This window comes from Schistocerca nitens, chromosome 7 (genome assembly GCF_023898315.1).
Source record: "Schistocerca nitens isolate TAMUIC-IGC-003100 chromosome 7, iqSchNite1.1, whole genome shotgun sequence".
Classification (NCBI taxonomy): Eukaryota; Metazoa; Arthropoda; class Insecta; order Orthoptera; family Acrididae; genus Schistocerca; species Schistocerca nitens.
In genome coordinates this window covers 67,349,169-67,370,241 of record NC_064620.1, presented here as the reverse complement: position 1 = coordinate 67,370,241, position 21,073 = coordinate 67,349,169, and the positions used below count along the sequence as shown (strand labels likewise).

At 43.4% G+C, this 21,073-nt stretch overlaps 1 protein-coding gene across 1 annotated transcript in view; it reads right to left on the bottom strand.

Moving 5' to 3' along the window:
* Nucleotides 1-9,893: 9,893 nt before the first annotated feature.
* LOC126195430 (uncharacterized) overlaps nucleotides 9,894-21,073 on the bottom strand; it is a 58,144-nt gene continuing 46,964 nt past the window's right edge. The window contains exon 2 of the mRNA XM_049934042.1: nucleotides 9,894-10,420. Within this exon, the coding sequence (XP_049789999.1) occupies nucleotides 9,951-10,420 (470 nt within the window). The 3' untranslated portion in view covers nucleotides 9,894-9,950. The remainder of the gene's footprint in view (nucleotides 10,421-21,073) is intronic.

Here is a 21,073-nt window from a genome sequence, read left to right as displayed (position 1 = left end):
TACGAGTGAATGATTAACTGTCACTTGCGCTAGATCGACAGTAAAGTAAAGTTTTAACGTTGAACGGCATTACCTTTTTAGTAACGGATTAACGATAAGCGAAGTTAACTTTGTGACTAACGTTGCGGTACACAGATATGTTACAGAATCGCATCACCCCTAGCCTATGGGATAAATACCTGCTGGAATGTACGACGTTAATGCAGGATGGCAGCAGACCGTATTATTCGTTTCGGACCTCTTGATAAGTATGGAAGTGTGATTACGCATGTCAATCACATCGCGATTACGGGCAGCATGGGGTTCACGCCTGAGCCTCAGGACGTGCGCTAGCAGCGCATGTCGGGTGTTTCAAGCGTCAACTTCGCGTCTCAATATCTCGGGATGCAATGGGAATATTGCGATGCAATCAACGCCATTGTGTATGTGCTTTGTCATGGATTGCTGAAGAAAAATATAGGAGGTCCATTTAAAAAAAAACATAAGTCTGTGTTAAAAAACACATATGCTTTCGTTTTAGAATGTTTCCAAATATGTACATTCATGGGACCCAGCCCTACATTGATACCGGTGAAAGTCGTTTCCCAATAGCTGTTATTGTTCCAGAGATATTTTTGGGTGGACAAGATAGCTGGGACGCCCTTGTAAAAAACTTAACAGTATGTTTAAATAATGAAACTTTATAAAATATGTCTGTTTATGAAAAAGAAATTGTATGTAGAAAACTGGTTCATACTTAGGGAAGTTGTATTATAAGGAAGAAAAAGGTGTAGGGAACCCCCTCCGCTACGGAAATGGGTTGGTGCGCGGGAAAAGGTGGAATTGGCGGTCAATCTTGGTGTCAAGGGAGAGAGCACGCTAGGCAGTCAGTGGCCAGCAGTTATACAGTCAAGACCGCGCGAAGTTAGGCATTCAGAAATCGATTTATGATGAAATGGCCTCGGATGTGGTTTCGGCTGTAAAATGGTGCTCTCGCATTTTGGAATGGCTCTGAAAATGATTAATACGTCGCCAAGAAGAATTGAATAGCGCATTAAACCGCCAGAGGTGAGACCAGACAGCCGCAACGTGCTTGCCACCACTACTGGGCCACTGCTTCATCAACTTTGGAAATCAGATATGTATACCAGTATGAACCAGTATGCTTGTGTGTGAATGTTTTTCAATAATAATTTAAATGATAAAAATTCGTGTTTGACCTTTGAAACTGTCCTGCTCATGAAACTAAGCAGGGTCCTATCCTAAACGTGCTAAAGACCGAGTATCCTGCTTACGAAGAACCGCTGACTTGCTTCAATTTGAATGTGCCTAAGTTTCAGCGTTAAAGCATATAAATGTTACTAGTTAAATTACTCGTTTCTCAGCTAAAGAGAGACGCACATAATTTTGAACTTATAAAAAAATTTTATTTTGCTTTAAATTGTTTCTATTTTGAATGTGCCAAAGTTTTGGTGTTAAAGCACATAAATGTTGTTAATTAAAATCACTTGCGTCAGAAGTAATGAAAGAGGCACATAATTTTGAACCTACTTGAAACTTAACTTTACCTTAACTATTACCTTGAACTTATTTCTGGAGTTAATTAATAATATTGTTAGTGTAAATTTCTATAAAGCATTGAAAGATAAATAATCTAAAGCGGGGTTGGAAATCAGTATTAGTGTGATGCAAATTGTTTTTGAAACGTGTGCCTAGCCTGCTTATAGGGAAAGTGACAGTTTATGGGTCCCCACTTTAATCTTTTCTAGTATGAGTACGTTAATTTAAATATGGTTCTTCCTAATGAAATCTGAAACATTTTCACAGTAGAGTGAGCTGCATGTGGGTTATCTGGGTATTGGTTAAATTAGGACTATGTTCATGCTCAATTTTGGACTTGTGATGTCTTTGATAACATCTTGGTATTGAATTAGTTAATAAGTTCAGATAGTAATTATTCTTAACAGGAGTAAAGTTTCATTTATATTTCTTTGATTGCAAATCTAAGCAAATGATAACTACTGCTATCCACTGTGCAGACCGTCTGGTAATTGTATTCAATGCACTTTGCTAAGAGAGAAATAACGAAAGTTCCTTTCGTAAAATTGTAGTTAAAGTCTTTTAACTTAATGTTTCCGCGTTATTATGCCTAATTAGGCTGGCGACCGTTTGTTATTTCATTCTCGAGAACTTAGTTACTTTCTTAGCATCTTTCAGTTGTCTGCCAATCGCCCTAGTCACGAAAGCTATGTTCCACCCCCTCTGTCTATTAGGTTAACGTATGGTCAAACTATTTAAAATTCCTTCCAGGCGATAACACTTTTTGCACGTTAATGTCATATTTGGGACAAATGCAGCAATAGTGTTATACTGTGTCCCATCGCTCGTGCGCCGACTATAGTATCATATTCACACTCACTTAAATCTTGATAAACTGCCATTATAGCAGCGGTAACAGATCTAACAACTGCGCCGGACACTTGTCTTATATAGGCGTTGCCGACAGCCGACAGCAGTGCCGTTTTCTGTCTGTTTACATACCTCTGTATTTGAATAGGCATCTCTATATCAGTTTCTTTGGCGCTTCAGTGTAGATTGGGAAATGAGACACTAAAAGTAACAGGGCAGTAGTAGTTTGGGCAGTAAAGCAACTGATGACGGCCGAAGTAAAGATGAAATAAAATGTAGATTTGGAATGGCAAGAAATTCATACCCGAAGAAAATGAATTAAATAATATGTAATATAAATGTAAGTGTTAAGAAGTTATTTACGACGATATTTGTCTGGTGTAGCCTTGTACGGATGTGAAACGTGGGCGATAAGCAATCCACGCAATGAGAGAATAGAAACTTTTGAAGTGTGGTGCTACAGAAAAATGCTGTAGGCGGATGGATCGAGTAATTAATAATAATTTCTTGAGTCTCAGTAACCAGGTGCAAGTCTTCAATTCGACCCCACTTCGACGGTTTGCGTGTTTAATCTACTCCAAGGGGTCTACAGTTTAACGTAGAAGCCGGCCGTTGTTCCTGACGACTTCTGACATCGTTGAGAGGTGAAGGCTACTAGATTAATGGCCGAATGAAAATTTCGGTGGTCCAACAACGCTTCGACCCAGCAACCTCTCAGTTTACAGGCACGAGCTTTACTACAAGACTATCTGGTCAGACGAGTAACTAATGAAGAGGTACTTCATCGAGTACGGTCCCACTTCACTAAAATAAGGGATCGGTTGATAGGTCCAACAACGCTTCGACCCAGCAACCTCTCAGTTTACAGGCACGAGCTTTACTACAAGACCATCTGGCCAGACGAGTAACTAATGAAGAGGTACTTCATCGAGTACGGTCCCACTTCACTAAAATAAGGGATCGGTTGATAGGACAGATCACGAGGCAGTTTGGTAAGGAATGGAAGTGTGGAAGATAAAATGTTTACAGGCTGCCCACGGCTTGAATACAGGAAGCAGGTTCAAATACACTACTGGCAATTAAAATTGCTACACCACGAATATGACGTGCTACAGACGCGAAATTTAACCGACAGGAAGAAGATGCTATGATATGCAAATGATTAGCTTTTCAGAGCATTCACACAAGGTTGGCGCCGGTGGCGAAACCTACAACGTGCTGACGTGAGGAAAGTTTCCAACCAATTTCTCATGCACAAATAGCAGTTGACCGGCGTTGCCTGGTGAAGCGTTGTTGTGATGCCTCGTGTAAGGAGGAGAAATGCGTACCATCACGTTTCCGACTTTGATAAAGGTCGGATTGTAGCCTATCGCGATTGCGGTTTATCGTATCGCGACACTGCTGCTCGCGTTGGTCGCGATCCAATGACTGTCAGCAGAATATGGAATCGGTGGGTTCAGGAGGGTAATACGGAACGACGTGCTGGATCCCAAAGGCCTCGTATCACTAATATAGCAGTCGAGATGACAGGCATCTTATCCACATGGCTGTAACGGATCGCGCAGCCACGTCTGGATCCCTGAATCAACAGATGGGGACGTTTGCAAGATTACCACCATTTGCACGAACAGTTCGACGACGTTTGTAGCAGCATGGACTATCAGCTCGGAGACCATGGCTGCGGTTACCGTTGACGCAGCATCACAGACAGGAGCGCCTGCGATGGTGTACTCAACAACGAACCTGGGTGCACGAATGCCAAAACGTCATTTTTTCAGATGAATCCAGGTTCTGTTTGCAGCATCACGATGGTCGCATCCGCGTTTGGCGACATCGCGGTGAACGCACATTGGAAGCGTGTATTCGTCATCGGCATACTGTCGTATCACCCGGCGTGATGGTATGGGGTGCCATTGGTTACACGTCTCGGGTACCTGTTCTTCGCATTGACGGCACTTTGAACAGTGGACGTTACATTTCAGATGTGTTACGACCCGTGGCTCTACCCTTCATTCGATCCCTGCGAAACCCTACATTTTAGCTGGATAATGCACGATCGCATGTTGCAGGTCCTCTACGGGCCTTTCTGGATACACAAAATGTTCGATTGCTGCCCTGGCAAAGCACATTCTCCAGATCTCTCACAAACTGATAACGTCTGGTCAATGGTGGCCCAGCAACTGGTTCGTCACAATACGCCAGTCACTACTCTTGATGAACTGTGGTATCGTGTTGAAGCTGCATGGGCATCTGTACCTGTACACGCCATCCAAGCTCTGTTTGACTCAATGCCCAGGCGTATCAAGGCCGTTATTACGGCCAGAGGAGGTTGTGTTGGGTACTCATTTCTCAGGATCTATGCACCCAAACTGCGTGAAAATGTAATCACATGTCAGTTCTAGTATAATGTATTTGTCCAATGAATACCCGTTTATACTCTGCATTTCTTCGTGGTGGAGAAATTTTAATGGCCAGTAGTGTAGTTGTAGGTTGCAGTAGTTGTGCAAAGATTCAGAGACTTCCAGAGTGTATACCAGCGTAGAAAGTTGCAGCAAGACTATCCTCGGACTAAAGAGCACAGCAACAACAACAACAACTATAACTACAAGAACACAGTAACTTGGGTATTCCTCTTTAATCCTTTACCATTCTCTGAGACTCGTTACGCTAGGACAAAAATCGAACTAATCGTCGACACTAAGTTAGGGCCATGATTCGCATGTACTTGCTTTGTTACTCAATAATAATTGCGGTTAATAATGAACGTACGATAGCAACAAATATACAGTCTCGCTTTAGGAGAAAATCAGCTAACATAGCTGAGTGGTCAGTGTGGCTGACTTCTACAAGGAGAACACGGATTCGACTCTTGGTTTGTTACCCATTTTTCTTTGATGGTAGGAATGCAACAGGATGCTTTCAGACTCGTGACACCAGTTGTGAGCTGCTAACCTAATAACGATTAGGAGTTCTATTATTTTATCGAGAAAAACACCCATGGTAGAGGAAGGCGACCATTCAGACATCACACAACGTTGAAATATGGAATGGTCTTGGTCGTATAATTCTTTATTAAGCGCTACGCGTTTCAAAATTTCATCATCAGACTGAAGCCGTGGAATAAAGTGTACAAGACCACCATTTCAGCATTACGATTGCCTAGGCGTTAGTTTTTGTCAAATAATGGTTCAAGAATCATAAACGAAGGTTGTATACATGGAAGAAGCTTGGAGATACTGGAAAGTCTCCGATAGATTATATAATGGTAAGACAGAGATTCACGAACCAGGATTTAAATTGTAAGATATTTCCAGGGGCAGATGTCGACCCAGACCACAATCTATTGGTTATGAACTGTAGATTAAAACTGAAGAAACTGCAAAAAGGTAGGAGTTTGAGGAGATGGGATCTGGATAAACTGAAAGAACCAGAGGTCGTAGAGAGCTTCAGGGAGAGCATTAGGGAACGATTGACAAGAATGGGGGAAAGAAATACAGTAGAAGAAGAATGGGTAGCTTTGAGGGATGAAATAGTGAAGGCAGCAGAGGATCAAGTAGGTTAAAAAACGAGGGCTAGTAGAAATCTTTGGGTAACAGAAGAGATACTGAATTTAATTGATGAAAGGAGAAAATACACAAATGCAGTAAATGAAGCAGGCAAAAAGGAATACAAACGTCTCAAAAATGAAATCGACAGGAAGTGCAAAATGGCTAAGCAGGGATGGCTAGAGGACGAATGTAAGGATGTAGAGGCTTATCTCACGAGGGGTAAGATAGATACTGCCTACAGGAAAATTAGAGAGACCTTTGGAGAAAAGAGAACCCCTTGCATGAATATCAAGAGCTCAGATGGAAACACAGTTCTAAGCAAAGAAGGGAAAGCAGAAAGATGGAAGAGTATAAAGAGGGTCTATACAGGGGCGATGTTCTTGAGGACAATATTACGGTAATGGAAGAAGATGTAGATGAAGATGAAAAGGGAGATATGATACTGCGTGAAGAGTTTGACAGAGCACTGAAAGACCTAAGTCGAAAAAAGGCCACGGGAGTAGACATCATTCCATTAGAGCTACTGACGGCCTTGGGAGAGCCAGCCCTGACAAAACTCAAGCATCTGGTGAGCAAGATGTATGAGACAGGCGAAATACCCTCAGACTTCAAGAATAATATAATAATTCCAATCCCAAAGAAAGCAGGTGTTGAGAGATGTGAAAATTACCGAACTATCAGTTTAATAAGTCACAGCTGCCAATATACTAACGCGAATTCTTTACAGACGAATGGAAAAACTGGTAGACGCCGACCTCGGGGAAGATCAGTTTGGATTCCGTAGAAATGTTGGAACACGTGAGGCAATACTGATCCTACGACTTATCTTACAAGAAAGATTAAGGAAAGGCAAACCGACGTTTCTAGCATTTGTAGACTTAGAGAAAGCTTTCGACAATGTTGACTGGAATACTCTCTTTTAAATTCTGAAGCCGGTAGGGGTAAAATACAGGGAGTGAAAGGATATTTACAGTTTGTACAGAAACCAGATGGTAGTTATAAGAGTTGAGGGACATGAAAGGGAAGCAGTGGTTTGGAAGGGAGTCAGACAGGGTTGTAGCCTATCCCCGATGTTATTCAATCTGTATATTGAGCAAGCAACAAAGGAAACAAAAGAAAAATTCGGAGTAGGAATTAAAATCCATCGAGAAGAAATAAAAACTTTGAGGTTCGCCGATGACACTGTAATTCTGTCAGAGACAGCAAAGGACCTGAAAGAGCAGCTGAACGGAATGGACAGTGTCTTGAAAGGAGGATATAAGATGAACATCAACAAAAGCAAAACGAGGATAATGGAATGTAGTCGAATTAAATCGGGTGATGCTGCGGGAATTAGATTAGGAAATGAGACGCTTAAAGTAGTATAGGAATTTTGCTATTTGGGGAGCAAAATAACTGATGACGGTCGAAGTAGAGAGGATATAAAATGTAGACTAGCAATGGCAAGGAAAGCGTTTCTGAAAAAGAGAAATTTGTTAACATCGAGTATAGATTTAGGTGTCAGGAAGGCTTTACTGAAAGTATTTGTATGGAGTGTAGCCATGTATGGAAGTGAAACGTGGACGATAAATAGTTTGGACAAGAAGAGCATAGAATCTTTCGAAATGTGGTGCTATAGAAGAATGCTGAAGATTAGATGGGTAGATCACATAACTAATGGGGAGGTATTGAATAGAATACGAGAGAAGAGAAGTTTGTGGTACAACTTGACTAGAAGAAGGGATCGGTTGGTAGGGCATAATCTGAGGCATCAAGGGATCACCAATTTAGTATTGGAGGGTAGCGTGGAGGGTAAAAATCGTAGAGGGAGACCAAGAGATGAATACAATAAACAGATTCAGAAGGATGTAGGCTGCAGTAGGTACTGGGAGATGAAGAAGCTTGCGCAGGATAGAGTGGCATTGAGAGCTGCATCAAACCAGTCTCTGGACTGAAGACCACACACACAATGGTCTTAATTTTAAATTCTCAGCCACAATATGCTAAGATGTTTTTTGGAAGTGCTCAAGCATGTATTTCAAGCTGAGCTGTTGAACATTCTGATATTATACCTTCGTTGTTGTTGTGGTCTTCAGTCCAGAGATTGTTTTGATGCAGCTCTCCATGTTATTCTATCCTGTGCAAGCGTCTTCATCTGAGAGTAACTAAGGCAACCTACATCCCTCTGAATCTGCTTAGTGTATACATCTCTTGGTCTCCTTCTACGATTTTTACCCTCCACGCGACCCTCTAATACTAAACTGGTGATCCGTTGATGCCTCAGAATGTGTCTTATCAACCGATCCCTTCTTCTAGTCAAGTTGTGCCACAAATTCCTCTTCTCCCCAATTCTATTCAGTACCTGCTCATTAGTTATATGATCTACCCATCTAATCTTCAGCGTTCTTCTGTAGCACCATTTTTCGAAAGCTTCTATTCTCTTCTTGTCTAAACTATTTAATGTCCATATGTCACTTCCGTGTATGGCTACACTCCATACAAATACCTGCAGAAAAGCATTCCTGACACTTAAATGTGCACTCGGTGTTAACAAATTTCTCTTCTTCAGAAACGCTTTCCTTGCTGTAGCCAGTCTACATTTTATATCCTCTCTACTTCGACCATCATCAGTTATTTTGCTGCCCAAATATCATAACTCATGTACTACTTTAAGGGTCTCATTTCCTAATGCAATTCCCTCAGCATCACCTGATTTAATTGGCTAAATTGCATTACCCTCGCTTTGCTTTTGTTACTGTTCATCTTATATCCTCCTTTCAAGACAGTGTCCATTCTGTTTGACTGCTCTTCATTACGTTTTTTGATATAAAGTAAAGAAAAAATAACAATGTTAACTTCTATTTAATTTCAAGTTGTTGCCATTCATCTAGACATACCTAAGTAGTTATATTATATGTCATCAATTATTTATTCCACTCTTGTAAAGATTTAAGTTGGTCATACTCGTGTAACATTTCATTTTGTCATGGTTGTAAACTAACAACAGCTGGAATGTTATACGATCTAATGCTATAACATTAACTTAAGAAAATTACAAAAATCCTTTTTATTGTAGAATACTTCTTTTTTCAGATTGTTGCCAATAATCTGGGCTCACGTAAACGATTCTGTTACATATCACTTACTATATGTTCAGTTGTTGTAATAGGACTACATTTGGTGATACTTGTAAAAACTTTAATTTAGTAACAAATGAAAAGCACTCGTTTGCTTTTTATTTTGGATGATTGTAAAATTACTCCTTCATAACTTATATTTTATTTCTTACCTGTATCTGTTTTGTGTTTATGGCTCTGAGCACTATGGGACTTAACATCTGTGGTCATCAGTCCCCTAGAACTCAGAACTACTTAAACCTAACTAACCTAAGGACATCACACACATCCATGCCCGAGGCAGGATTCGAACTTGCGACTGCAGGAGTCGCGCGGTCTCGGACTGAGCGCCTAGAACCGCTAGACCACCGCAGCCAGCTTTGTGTTTATATTGCACTTCACCAGTTATTGGTTTTAAATATGTCTTCTGTTCTGATTATTGACTAGGGACTATCTCTGTAACATTCTTCATGATACTCTCTAACAAAAGTGTTTCATGCTGTCATATATGAGTTTCTCCTCCATAAAAGTTCCATAAATATATCTTTGTCAAGTTGTTCATGATGTCTGTAAAGTTACTCTTTGACCTGCTTTCTATGGTTAATGCTGGCACCACCTGTTGGTCGTCGTTTACTTCCTTGACAGCCTAATCGCCACATTCAGTTTTACAATTGTTCTGTCAAATATGCATACACGAGATGAGATCAGTATTGTATTCAGTCTATGAGATCACTTTCATGAGCTTTGTACCAAATGTAGTAGTGGCTTCTGCCACCAAATATATCAGGCTGACCAAATGTAGCAGGAAGACACCAAATGTAGTGGGTGGGTGCCAGGTGGTGCAATATTAAAAACCAGTGAGAACTTTCCAAACGTTTTATTTGTTTCCTCTACAGTGCTCTGTTCACCTCGGTCTGCGTCACAGGGCCCCACAATGCTGAGGAAACACCCCAGCAGCCTGTGCAATGCAACGCTGTGTCGTGCCGGCCTTGGCCGGCCCGCTGAGTTCCGAAGATGTCAGGATGACTGAGCCAGCAGCCGACTCAGCAGCCACCGTCCTCGTTATCTCTGCGCTGTTCCATTGGGAGCTGTAGACCGATCCCGCTGCTGCTTCTTCCTTGCTGGCATAGCTGAGAATGCGGCGGCAACGACCGCCCGCAATCTGGCGTCCAAATCTGCACCCTCGCCTCGGAAGTCTCCGGCATGTGTCGGGAGCTGAGATGACTGCCCGCGGTAGCGAGCCAAAGAGTGGCCCGCCGCTGGCTGGCTGTGGACTCCGTGTTGGCCTCAGAGGGTCGAACCAATGACCCACCGTGGACTGGGACTCTGGCGCCCCATCTGTTGCTGTGTGTAGCCCGGTGGTGTGATACACTCCGCCATCCAGGAGAGCTGCCACACATGAATGAATCTCGTTAGAAAATGGCACATATTTATACTCAGCTGTGTACCTCTGTTTTGCCAAGCACGCTGCTTCGCGCCATGCATGCATAACACTTAGGTTGGCCAGTGGCCCTTTTCTGCCTGTGACTTGTGCATTGGAAACTGCTGTGTGCGCCCTCTCCGGCAGTTCTAGGCCCCCGTGGCCTCTATCTGCCTTCACAACTGCTGGTATGCGTAACTTACTGCAATCCAGCCCACACCTGGCTGTAACTCGTGCTCTAAATATCGCACAAAACTAGCTTTCCCTATCCTAAACGGTGAAGCCGCTACACAAAGTCTGATTTTAATGTATGATACTAATTGAAATTTCTGAATATGAAATACTAAGATGCATACTTGGAAGATTGCAGGGCACTCTCACTTTTGATATAGTGTCATGCTGCTTAATGTTCATAGGCAAGGTGATCTTTATTACTTGGTTGCTATATTTGATACGATCTGACTTCATTCATATGATGAAATGGTTGGAAGTAGTTAACGCTCTTGCTTGTGTGATCTAGTGAAGGCATTGCAGTTGGCTTTACCTGCGTTTGAAGGAAGAGGGTACCGAGTTAACTGACTGCAGTAAAAGTGTACGGCGGCTGAGGGCCGAGGGGAGGTTTTTTTTCTGCGGAACCTGGTGAAATCGTTTGCCAACAGCCAAGTCCCTCAGTCTCATTGTGCAGACACATTGAGTCGTGCTGGTCGGTCAGCGGGGACGTCCAGGTAGGCTGACCAGCGCCGAGGAGTCACTGCAGCTATGAGCAGAGCTTTGTAAGATCTGATGGTCGGCAATATAGCAGAGGATGGGCCCTTGTTAGGTAGAAGGATGAGATGGCTGTGAGTTCCTGCGAATTCTGTGGGGCAGGGCAGTGGCGCCCAAGCGTCCAGACTCTGCTACAAAACATATTTGTGAATGCACGAGGCTTTTAGCGAGTTTATGGCGTTATTTGGAAAGTTCGAAATGGACGCAACAGGGGAGATAACGATCTTTTTATGGAGGGCTGTGGTTCCATCGAAGTCATGCTTTTAGCAAAGACATGGCATAAACGCTTGGGAAAGAGGGCGCAAAATTGAATCCTTTTTCTTTTTCTCCCAGTTAATTCTTATACTCGCTGGTTGGTCAAATCTGTGTATGCAGAGCAGGGGGGCAGTCTCCCAGCTTCGAATGCCGAGCTCCAGCTCATGATTGGCTTGTGCTAAAGTGGGTGTAGTCTAAGCACGTAAATGTGCTATGCTACCGAGCTGCGGGGAGGACACTCTTGTTCTGCCTCTTCGCTAGTAAAGAACGGCTGGTCTTTACCTAGGCGGTGAGACTTGTGTCCTGTGTCACTTAGAGCCTGTGCCAGTCACTATCAGTACCGTCAGAAGTACTGCTGCTTGCATCACACACATAACAAGCTATGTGTGGATGTACTTACGAGGGCATTTCGAAAAGTAAAGATACAATGGCTCGCAGTCCTTAAATAGAACATTTATTTAGAAAACCTCAGTTACTTCTTATTAACTGGATTATTTGTTATTTTTCGACATAATCGCCCCCGTTATCCAAACATTTGTTAAGTCGGTGCACAAGCTTTTGTATCCCACAGTCATAGAAGGTTGCTCCCTGTTGTCGGAACGACATTTCAACTTCAGCTTTGATCTCTTCATCGTCGTGGAATGACTTTCCACCAAGGTGTGACTTCAGGTAACGGAAGACATGGAAGTCGGTGGGCGCAAGGTTCGGGCTGTATGGTGAATGGTCCAATACGTCCCATTTGAATTGTTTGAGTAGTGCTTTGGTTACGAGCGCTGTGTGAGGCCGAGCGTTGCCATGAAGTAAGCGGACTCCACTTGCCAGCATTCCCCTGCGTTTGTTTTGAATTGCCCTTCGAAGACGTTTCAAAGTCTGGCAATATGCAGCAGCATTAATTGTCGTTTCAGAAGCCATAAATTCCAACAGAAGAATGCCTTGTCTGCCCCAAAAAAGAGAAGCCATGATTTTCTTCGCATTTCTTGGCTTTTGGTGAATTAGAATGGCGCCATTGCATTGATTGTTGCTTGGATTCAGGCGTATGGTGATAAACCCACGTCTCGTCACCTGTCACAATGTGATCAAGTAACTCATCAACTGCTTCAGCGTAGCGTGTGAGAAAGTCGAGTGCAAAGCCCATCCTTTTCTTTTTGCGTTCTTCTGTTAACAGTTTCGGAACCCAGCGCGCACACAATTTCCTGTACCCTAACTTGAGAGTCGCAACGTCATAAAGAGTTGTCATTGACACGTCCGGTATGATCTGATGCAATTCTTTCAATGTGAGACGTCTATTCGCACGGATTGCTTCCTCCATTCTCCGAAGAAGGGCATCAAAGATCACAGATGGCCGACCTGTTCTTTGTTTGTCATGAACATCGGTCCTACCTTCAGAGAAATGACGACACCATTTCGTTACATTTTATCGATTCATAATGTTCCCATAAACTGAAACAATTTCTTTGTGAATATCCGCTGGTCGCTGACCTTTAGCATGTAGAAAACGTATGACGGAGCGCACTTCGCATTTGGCGGGATTCTGAATCGGCGCAGCCATTTTAAACACGACCTACTCCAACCAGAAGCAATGCTCAACTGCCGAACGACCGCGAGGAGAAAGCCCACGGTTCAAGGTTAACACCAGTGTTGCCAACTTGCTCGTCAAAACTCTTCTGTTTCTCTGGTGTACAGTGTATCTTTACTTTCCGAAATACCCTCGTATTTGTTTTGAGTCGGCTTTCTAAAAGTTTGACATATTCAATCACTCACAGTCATGTCACGGAGTCACATTGGTTTGGCACACCAGCAAGCGGGTCCATCTGCAAACTGGAATCCACCGGGCTTTCAGAGGCTCATAAGGAAGTACCTGAGTTGTGAATCAGGCGAACGCAACACCGAGTGCTTGCATATTCCCTGGTACACGCCATTACTAACAGATTGCCGATGTCTGTGACTGCAGTTGGAGAGCGTCGTGCTGTGCCGCCCTCATGTGCAGAAGGATAAAGTAATAGTTGCTACGGTGTAGGCGTCCAATATATGCTTCTCAGCACCCTGTTCTTTGGAACCATATGTTTCTTTATTGAATAGTAGAGTATAGATACTTGATAGTAGCATAGTTTTTTGGCCATACCACGGATTCACATTTATGAAGTCAGATAAAGTGATTAGTTCTGGTTAGTGTGGTGTATTGATCCCCAGCTGATCACTCTGTTAACCATAGACCACATACTATTGAAAGAGTTTCTCAAATAAAAATGTTTGTGTGGCATTTCTTTACCCATCTTTTGTCATGTGATGTTAAGAATGAATAAATCTATTGTTATTTAGACCACAACTCCTCCCAGTGTTCTGATTAACATTACCTTTGCCATTTCATTAAAGTTTTGATTGCAATTGAAAGAGTCGGAAGCTTGCATGCTTACATTATTTTGTACATATTTTTTATTGTTAATTTTCTTGTACACTTTATTCCACAGCGTCAGTCTGATGGTGAAATTTGGAAACGCGTAACGCCAAATAAAGAACTGTGCAATCAAGCCCTCTCTATGTTTCGAACTTGTGGCAACGACCAGGAGTGCCATGTGCTGACCCCAACCCCTGCATACCGCATCCAAATGACGCAATTCGTTGATGGATGACACAACCCGTTCCGATTAGCTGCTGTGTGGTAAGAACAGTGGAGCATGTACAAAGAAATAAACTACTTCGCTAGCTTAGGATGTTTGTTCAACGTAGATGGTCGCTGTACCGGAGCAATAAGAAGAAAGATAGTATACAGAGTGAACAACTAAAACTTGCACTGTGGATATTGCGGAAACTGAAAGTGCAATTGATGTATTGGTAGTCAGTGGCTCGTATTGTCAGTAATCAACAGATTGTAATAATAGAAAGTGCATGTTTTTCTTTGTTGTTGTAAATACTCTTTATTGAATGGAACAATGCCTATTGAGATCAATCGAACTAAAAATAGGGTAAATTAGAATGTCAGTGGTGTTGGTTGTAGGATTCAAGTGCAAGTCATTTAAGAGATATCGTATTTTGAAAAGTTCTCACACTGTCGCTTGTACAATACCTGTGGTAGCAGATACTAAAGGACAACACAAGTGAAACTTCCTGGCAGATTAAAACTGTGTGCCGGACCGAGACTCGAACTCAGGACCTTTGCCTATTCGAGTCTCGGTCCGGCACACAGTTTTAATCTGCCAGGAAGTTTCATATCAGCACACACTCCGCTGTAGAGTGAAAATTTCATTCTAGACAACACAAGTGTATACACTAATCGTGCGAATTCTGACCATTAACGAGACAATTGACCATCACAGGTTGCGTTCAAAATGACCACCGCGGTGATACACACTTCCAGTCTGGTATGGAATGACCGCTGCACACGTGGTAGCATTTCAGCGAAAATGTTCGAGCAGGTGGCAGTAATACGTCGTTGCATATCTTGTGTAGTTGATATGTCCTTATAGATAGCGTCTTTCAGCTTTCTCCAGACAAAAAACTCTCCAGGCGTCAAATCCGGGGAATAGCCCGGGCACTGTATGGCTCCTTTGCGTCCAGTACAACGATTTGGAAACAATTCGCGAAGAGATGCTTAAGTACTTCGTGCATTATGGGCTGGACAACCACCACGTTGGTACCAAAGGTTCCTTCTAGTTTGCGGTGAAGCGTCTTCTAGCATCCGTGGAAGTTGGTCTGCTTGGAGGATGCGATACTTGTGAGCTTAGTGTTTCATGTGTGGAAAACGGGCCTATGAGCTGATGGTTCACCATCCCATCCCACACGTTTGCGCTACACGGATGCCATCTGCCGAAGCCAACGAGGATTGTAAACAGACCAATAGCGTATGTTTCGGCTGTTTACCTGGCCATGATGTGGCTTCATCACTAAACAAGATACATGGTACATCTCGAGTATTCTGTCAGAATGCAAATGTACAAAAGTTAGCACGATTCTGATAATTGCTTCCATGGAGCTCTTGATGGAGAGAAATGTGATAAGGAGGGAGCCGCCTATGTTGATGGAGAATGCGTAGCACACTTGCCTGACTCGTGCCGCTTCCTCGTGCGACTGCGCGGCAGCCGTCGTGCGGATCAACTGCAGCAGCAGCAAGTACATTAATTTCCACCTCTTTCGTCGTCACTTGTATCCTTTTATTACATTGTCTAGGTGTTACACTACCGCTTTCACGTAACGGGTCGAAATTGATAAATAATTATCGAGATGAAACTTCCTGGCAGATTAAAACTGTGTCTCCGACCGAGACTCGAACTCGGGACCTTTGCCTTTCGCGGGCAAGTGCTCTACCATCTGAGCTACCGAAGCACGACTCACGCCCGGTCCTCACAGCCTTACTTCTGCCAATATCTCGTCTCCTACCTTCCAAACTTTACAGAAGCTCTCCTGCGAACCTGCAGAGCACTTGCCCGCGAAAGGCAAAGGTCCCGAGTTCGAGTCTCGGTCGGGCACACAGTTTTAATCTGCCAGGAAGTTTCATATCAGCGCACACTCCGCTGCAGAGTGAAAATCTCATTCTGGAAACATCCCCCAGGCTGTGGCTAAGCCATGTCTCCGCAGTATCCTTTCTTTCAGGAGTGCCAGTTCTGCTAGGTTCGCAGGAGAGCTTCTGTAAAGTTTGGAAGGTAGGAGACGAGATACTGGCAGAAGTAAGGCTGTGAGGACCGGGCGTGAGTCGTGCTTCGGTAGCTCAGATGGTAGAGCACTTGCCCGCGAAAGGCAAAAGTCCCGAGTTCGAGTCTCGGTCGGGCACACAGTTTTAATCTGCCAGGAAGTTTCATATCAGCGCACACTCCGCTGCAGAGTGAAAATCTCATTCTCAGTTATCGAGATGGTTGACATTCTATTGTTATATCTTGCTGCAACACCGTATAAGAACGAACTGGAATCTTCCTATACTCTACATAAACCTTGAGCACGTCGGCTTTTTATGCATTGATAAATCACATCGTCCACTCAGGATCTGTTGCTTGGACTGTCACACCCTAACTGGCTAGCAAGTCACAATGTTCTCGAAGAACACACAAGCACACTCCGGGCAAACATAACTACAACGTACCCAGCAACTACGCAGCTTCAATGGCACAAACGAGTGCAGTGTAGAAACATTGCACAATACGATATTTCGTAAACGACTAGTATTAGATTCTACATCTACATCTACATCTGCATCCATACTCCGCAAGCCACATGACGGTGTGTGGCGGAGTACCTCTATCGGTTCTCCTTTCTATTCTAGTATTGTTTGTGGAAAGAAAAATTGTCTGTATGCCTCTGTGTGGGCTCTAATCTCTCTGATTTTATCCTCATGGTCTCTTCGCGAGATATACGTAGGAGGGAGCAATATACTGCTTGAACTCCTCGGTCAAGGTATGTTCTCGAAACTTTAACAAAAGCCCGTACCGAGCTACTGAGCGTCTCTCCTGCAGAGTCTTCCACTGGAGTTTATCTATCATCTCCGTACCGCTTTCGCGATTACTAAATGAGCCTGTAACGAAGCGCGCTGCTCTCCGTTGGATCTTCTCTATCTCTTCTATCAACCCTATCTGGTACGGATCCCACACTGCTGAGCAGTATTCAAGCAGTGGGCGAACAAGTGTACTGTAACCTACTTCCTTTGTTTTCGGATTGCATTTCCTTAGGATTCTTCCAATGGATCTCAGTCTGGCATCTGCTTTACCGACGATCAACTTTATATGATCGTTCCATTTTAAATCATTCCTAATGCGTACTCCCAGATAATTTATGGAATTAACTGCTTCCAGTTGCTGACCTGCTATACTGTAGCTAAATGATAAGGGATCTTTCTTTCTATGTATTCGCAGCACATTACACTTGTCTACATTGAGATTCAATTGCCATTCCCTGCACCATGCGTCAATTCGCTGCAGATCCTCCTGCATTTCAGTACAATTTTCCATTGTTACAACCTCTCGATATACCACCGCATCATCCGCAAAAAGCCTCAGTGAACTTCCGATGTCATCCAAAGGTCATTTATGTATATTGTGAATAGCAACGGTCCTACGACACTCACCTGCGGCACACCTGAAATCAGTCTTACTTCGGAAGACTTCTCTCCATTGAGAATGACATGCTGCGTTCTGTTATCTAGGAACTCTTCAATCCAATCACACAATTGGTCTGATAGTCCATATGCTCTTACTTTGTTCATTAAACGACTGTGGGGAACTGTATCGAACACCTTGCGGAAGTCAAGAAACACGCCATCTACCTGGGAACCCGTGTCTATGGCCACCTGAGTCTCGTGGACGAACAGCGCGAGCTGGGTTTCACACGATCGTCTTTTTCGAAACCCATGCTGATTCCTACAGAGTAGATTTCTAGTCTCCAGAAAATTCATTATACTCGAACTTAATACGTGTTCCAAAATTCTACAACTGATCGACGTTAGAGGTATAGGTCTATAGTTCTGCACATCTGTTCGACGTCCCTTCTTGAAAACGGGGATGACCTGTGCCCCTTTCCAATCCTTTGGAGCGCTACGCTCTTCTGGAGACCTACGGTACACCGCTACAAGAAGGGGGGCAAGTTCCTTCGCGTACTCTGTGTAAAATCGAAATGGTATCCCATCAGGTCCAGCGGCCTTTCCTCTTTTGAGCGATTTTAATTGTTTCTCTATCCCTCTGTCGTCTATTTCGATATCTACCATTTTGTCATCTGTGCGACAATCTAGAGAAGGAACTACAGTGCAGTCTTCCTCTGTGAAACAGCTTTGGAAAAAGACATTTAGTATTTCGGCCTTTAGTCTGTGATCCTCTGTTTCACTACCATTTTGGTCACATAGTGTCTGGACATTTTGTTTTGATCCACCTACCGCTTTGACATAAGACCAAAATTTCTTAGGATTTTCTGCCAAGTCAGTACATAGAACTTTACTTTAGAATTCATTTAACGCCTCTCGCATAGCCCTCCTCACACTACATTTCGCTTCGCGTAATTTTTGTTTATCTGCAAGGCTTTGGCTATGTTTATGTTTGCTGTGAAGTTCCCCTTGCTTCCGCAGCAGTTTTCTAACGCGGTTGTTGTACCACGGTGGCTCTTTTCCATCTCTTACGATCTTGATAGGCACATACTCATCTAAAGCATATTGTACTATGGTTTTGACCTTTGTCGACTGATCGTCAACACTATCTGCACTTGAGACAAAACTTTTGTGTTGAGCCGTCAGGTACTCTGAAATCTGCTTTTTGTCACTTTTGCTAAACAGAAAAATCTTCCTACTTTTTTAATATTTCTATTTATGGCTGAAATCATCGATGCAGTAACCGCTTTATGATCGCTGATTCCCTGTTCCGCGTTAACTGTTTCAAATAGTTCGGGTCTTCTCTGCCTCGTGATGACTGGGTGTTGTGTGCTGTACTTAGGTTAGTTAGGTTTAAGTAGTTCTAAGTTCTAGGGGACTGATGACCATAGATGTTAAGTCCCATAGTGCTCAGAGCCATTTGAACCAGAGCCAGTTCAGGTCTGTTTGTCACCAGAAGGTCTAATTTGTTATCGCCACGAGTCGGTTCTCTGTTTAACTGCTCAAGGTAGTTTTCAGATAAAGCACTTAAAAAATTTCACTGGACTCTTTGTCCCTGCCACCCGTTATGAACGTTTGAGTCTCCCAGTCTATATCCGGCAAATTAAAATCTCCACCCAGAACTATAACATGGTGGGAAAATCTACTCGAAATATTTTCCAAATTATCCTTCAGGTGCTCAGCCACAACAGCTGCTGAGCCAGGGGACCTATAGAGACATCCAATTTCCATGACTGAGCCTGCTTTAACCGTGACCTTCACCCAAATTATTTCACATTTCGGATCTGCGTCAATTTCCTTCGATTCTATTGCACTTCTTATCGCTATAAACACGCCTCCCCCTTCACTGTCCAGCCTGTCTCTGCGGTATACATTCCAATCTGAGTCTAGGATTTCATTACTGTTTACATCTGGTTTCAGCCAACTTTCTGTCCCTAGTACTATGTGGGCATTGTGACCGTTTATTAATGAGAGCAGTTCTGGGACCTTTCTATAGACGCTCCTGCAGTTTACTTTTAGCACATTAATATTGTTGTTCCCTGTTGCATTTTGCCTACTCCTACCCTGCCGTGTCTCAGGAGACGTCTTGTCGGGCCTAGGGAGGGAATTCTGTAATGTAAAAAACCCACATGTGCCCTCCACACGTACTCCGCTACCCTTGTAGCCGCTTCCTGCGTGTAGTGCACGCCTGACCAATTCAGGGGGACCCTACGTTTCTCCACCCGATAGCGGAGGTCGAGAAATTTGCACCCCAGATCTCCGCAGAATCGTCTGAGCCTCTGGTTTAAGCCTTCCACTCGGCTGCAAACCAGAGGACCACGATCGGTTCTGAGAACGATACTACAAATAGTTAGCTCAGATTCCACCCCGCGAGCGAGGCTTTCCGCCTTCACCAACTCCACCAACCGCCTGTATTAACTGAGGATGACCTCTGAACCCAGACGGCAGGAGTCATTGGTGCCGACATGAGCAACAATTTGCCGTCGGGTGCACCCAGTGCTCTCTATCCTCGTGGAAAAACACCATTTACATTATAATTACCCCACTTTAGTTCGTTAATGTCAGCAGGCGTCGTTCGATTTAAAAAGTGTACGTTTGCTCAAAAAGACACTTTCTAAGTATTATTACAATCTGTGTATTAGCTAACAATAAGAGCCCCTGATTGCCAATCCATTCTGTGAAAAACCACACATCAATAGCACTTTCCATTTTCGCAGTATTTGCAGTAAAACTTTTAGGGGATTCACTCTGTGTAGAAAGGAAGCATTAGAAATATAATGACTACCTACAATAAGAGAAGTAGGTTTGAACTAACGAGCTGATTAGCTATTTAGGAGACTAATGTAATGCTGGTAATTTCGTTGGAAATGACTGGTGATTGACGAAACGTCCAAGATGGTCCAAAAATATTATTAATTGCAGTTCATGGCAGCTTCTAAAACGATAAATTAAAACTATAATAACGTGAGAAGTGATCCGCATGTCAACCATGTACAGCAGAGCACTTACAAGGGTGGACAAAAATTTGGAAACACCAAAAACATGAACATTACCACGCCTAATACGGTGAAGGGAAACCGATGGCATTTAAAACAGCTTCCAGTCGTGTCGAAATGGATAAATTCAGGTCCCATATGGCTTTCAAGAGAATATTATACTATTCTTTCCGCAAAACAGTGGCAAGTTATGGTAACGATGATCGAAGTGAATACCGATCGGCCACTCTTCTCTCCAAATTGGAGCGGAAAGGATCAAAAATGTTGAAGTGTGGCGATAATGGTGGCCAGGGGAGATGCGAATGTGACAATCCATCCACGCCCTTATCAAACCAGCCCTGGACGGTGCGAGGTGTGGGAAAAGGGGCACTGTCGTCTCGGAACACAGCATCACCGTTGGGGAACAAATACTGTACCATAGGAGGGACCTGATCAGCAAAAATGGTTACATAGTCCTTGGAAGTACTTGCAGAGTACCCAAGGAGCCCATAGAATACCACGATATGGCGGCCCAAACCATCAACAAACCGATGCTACGTTTCACTCTT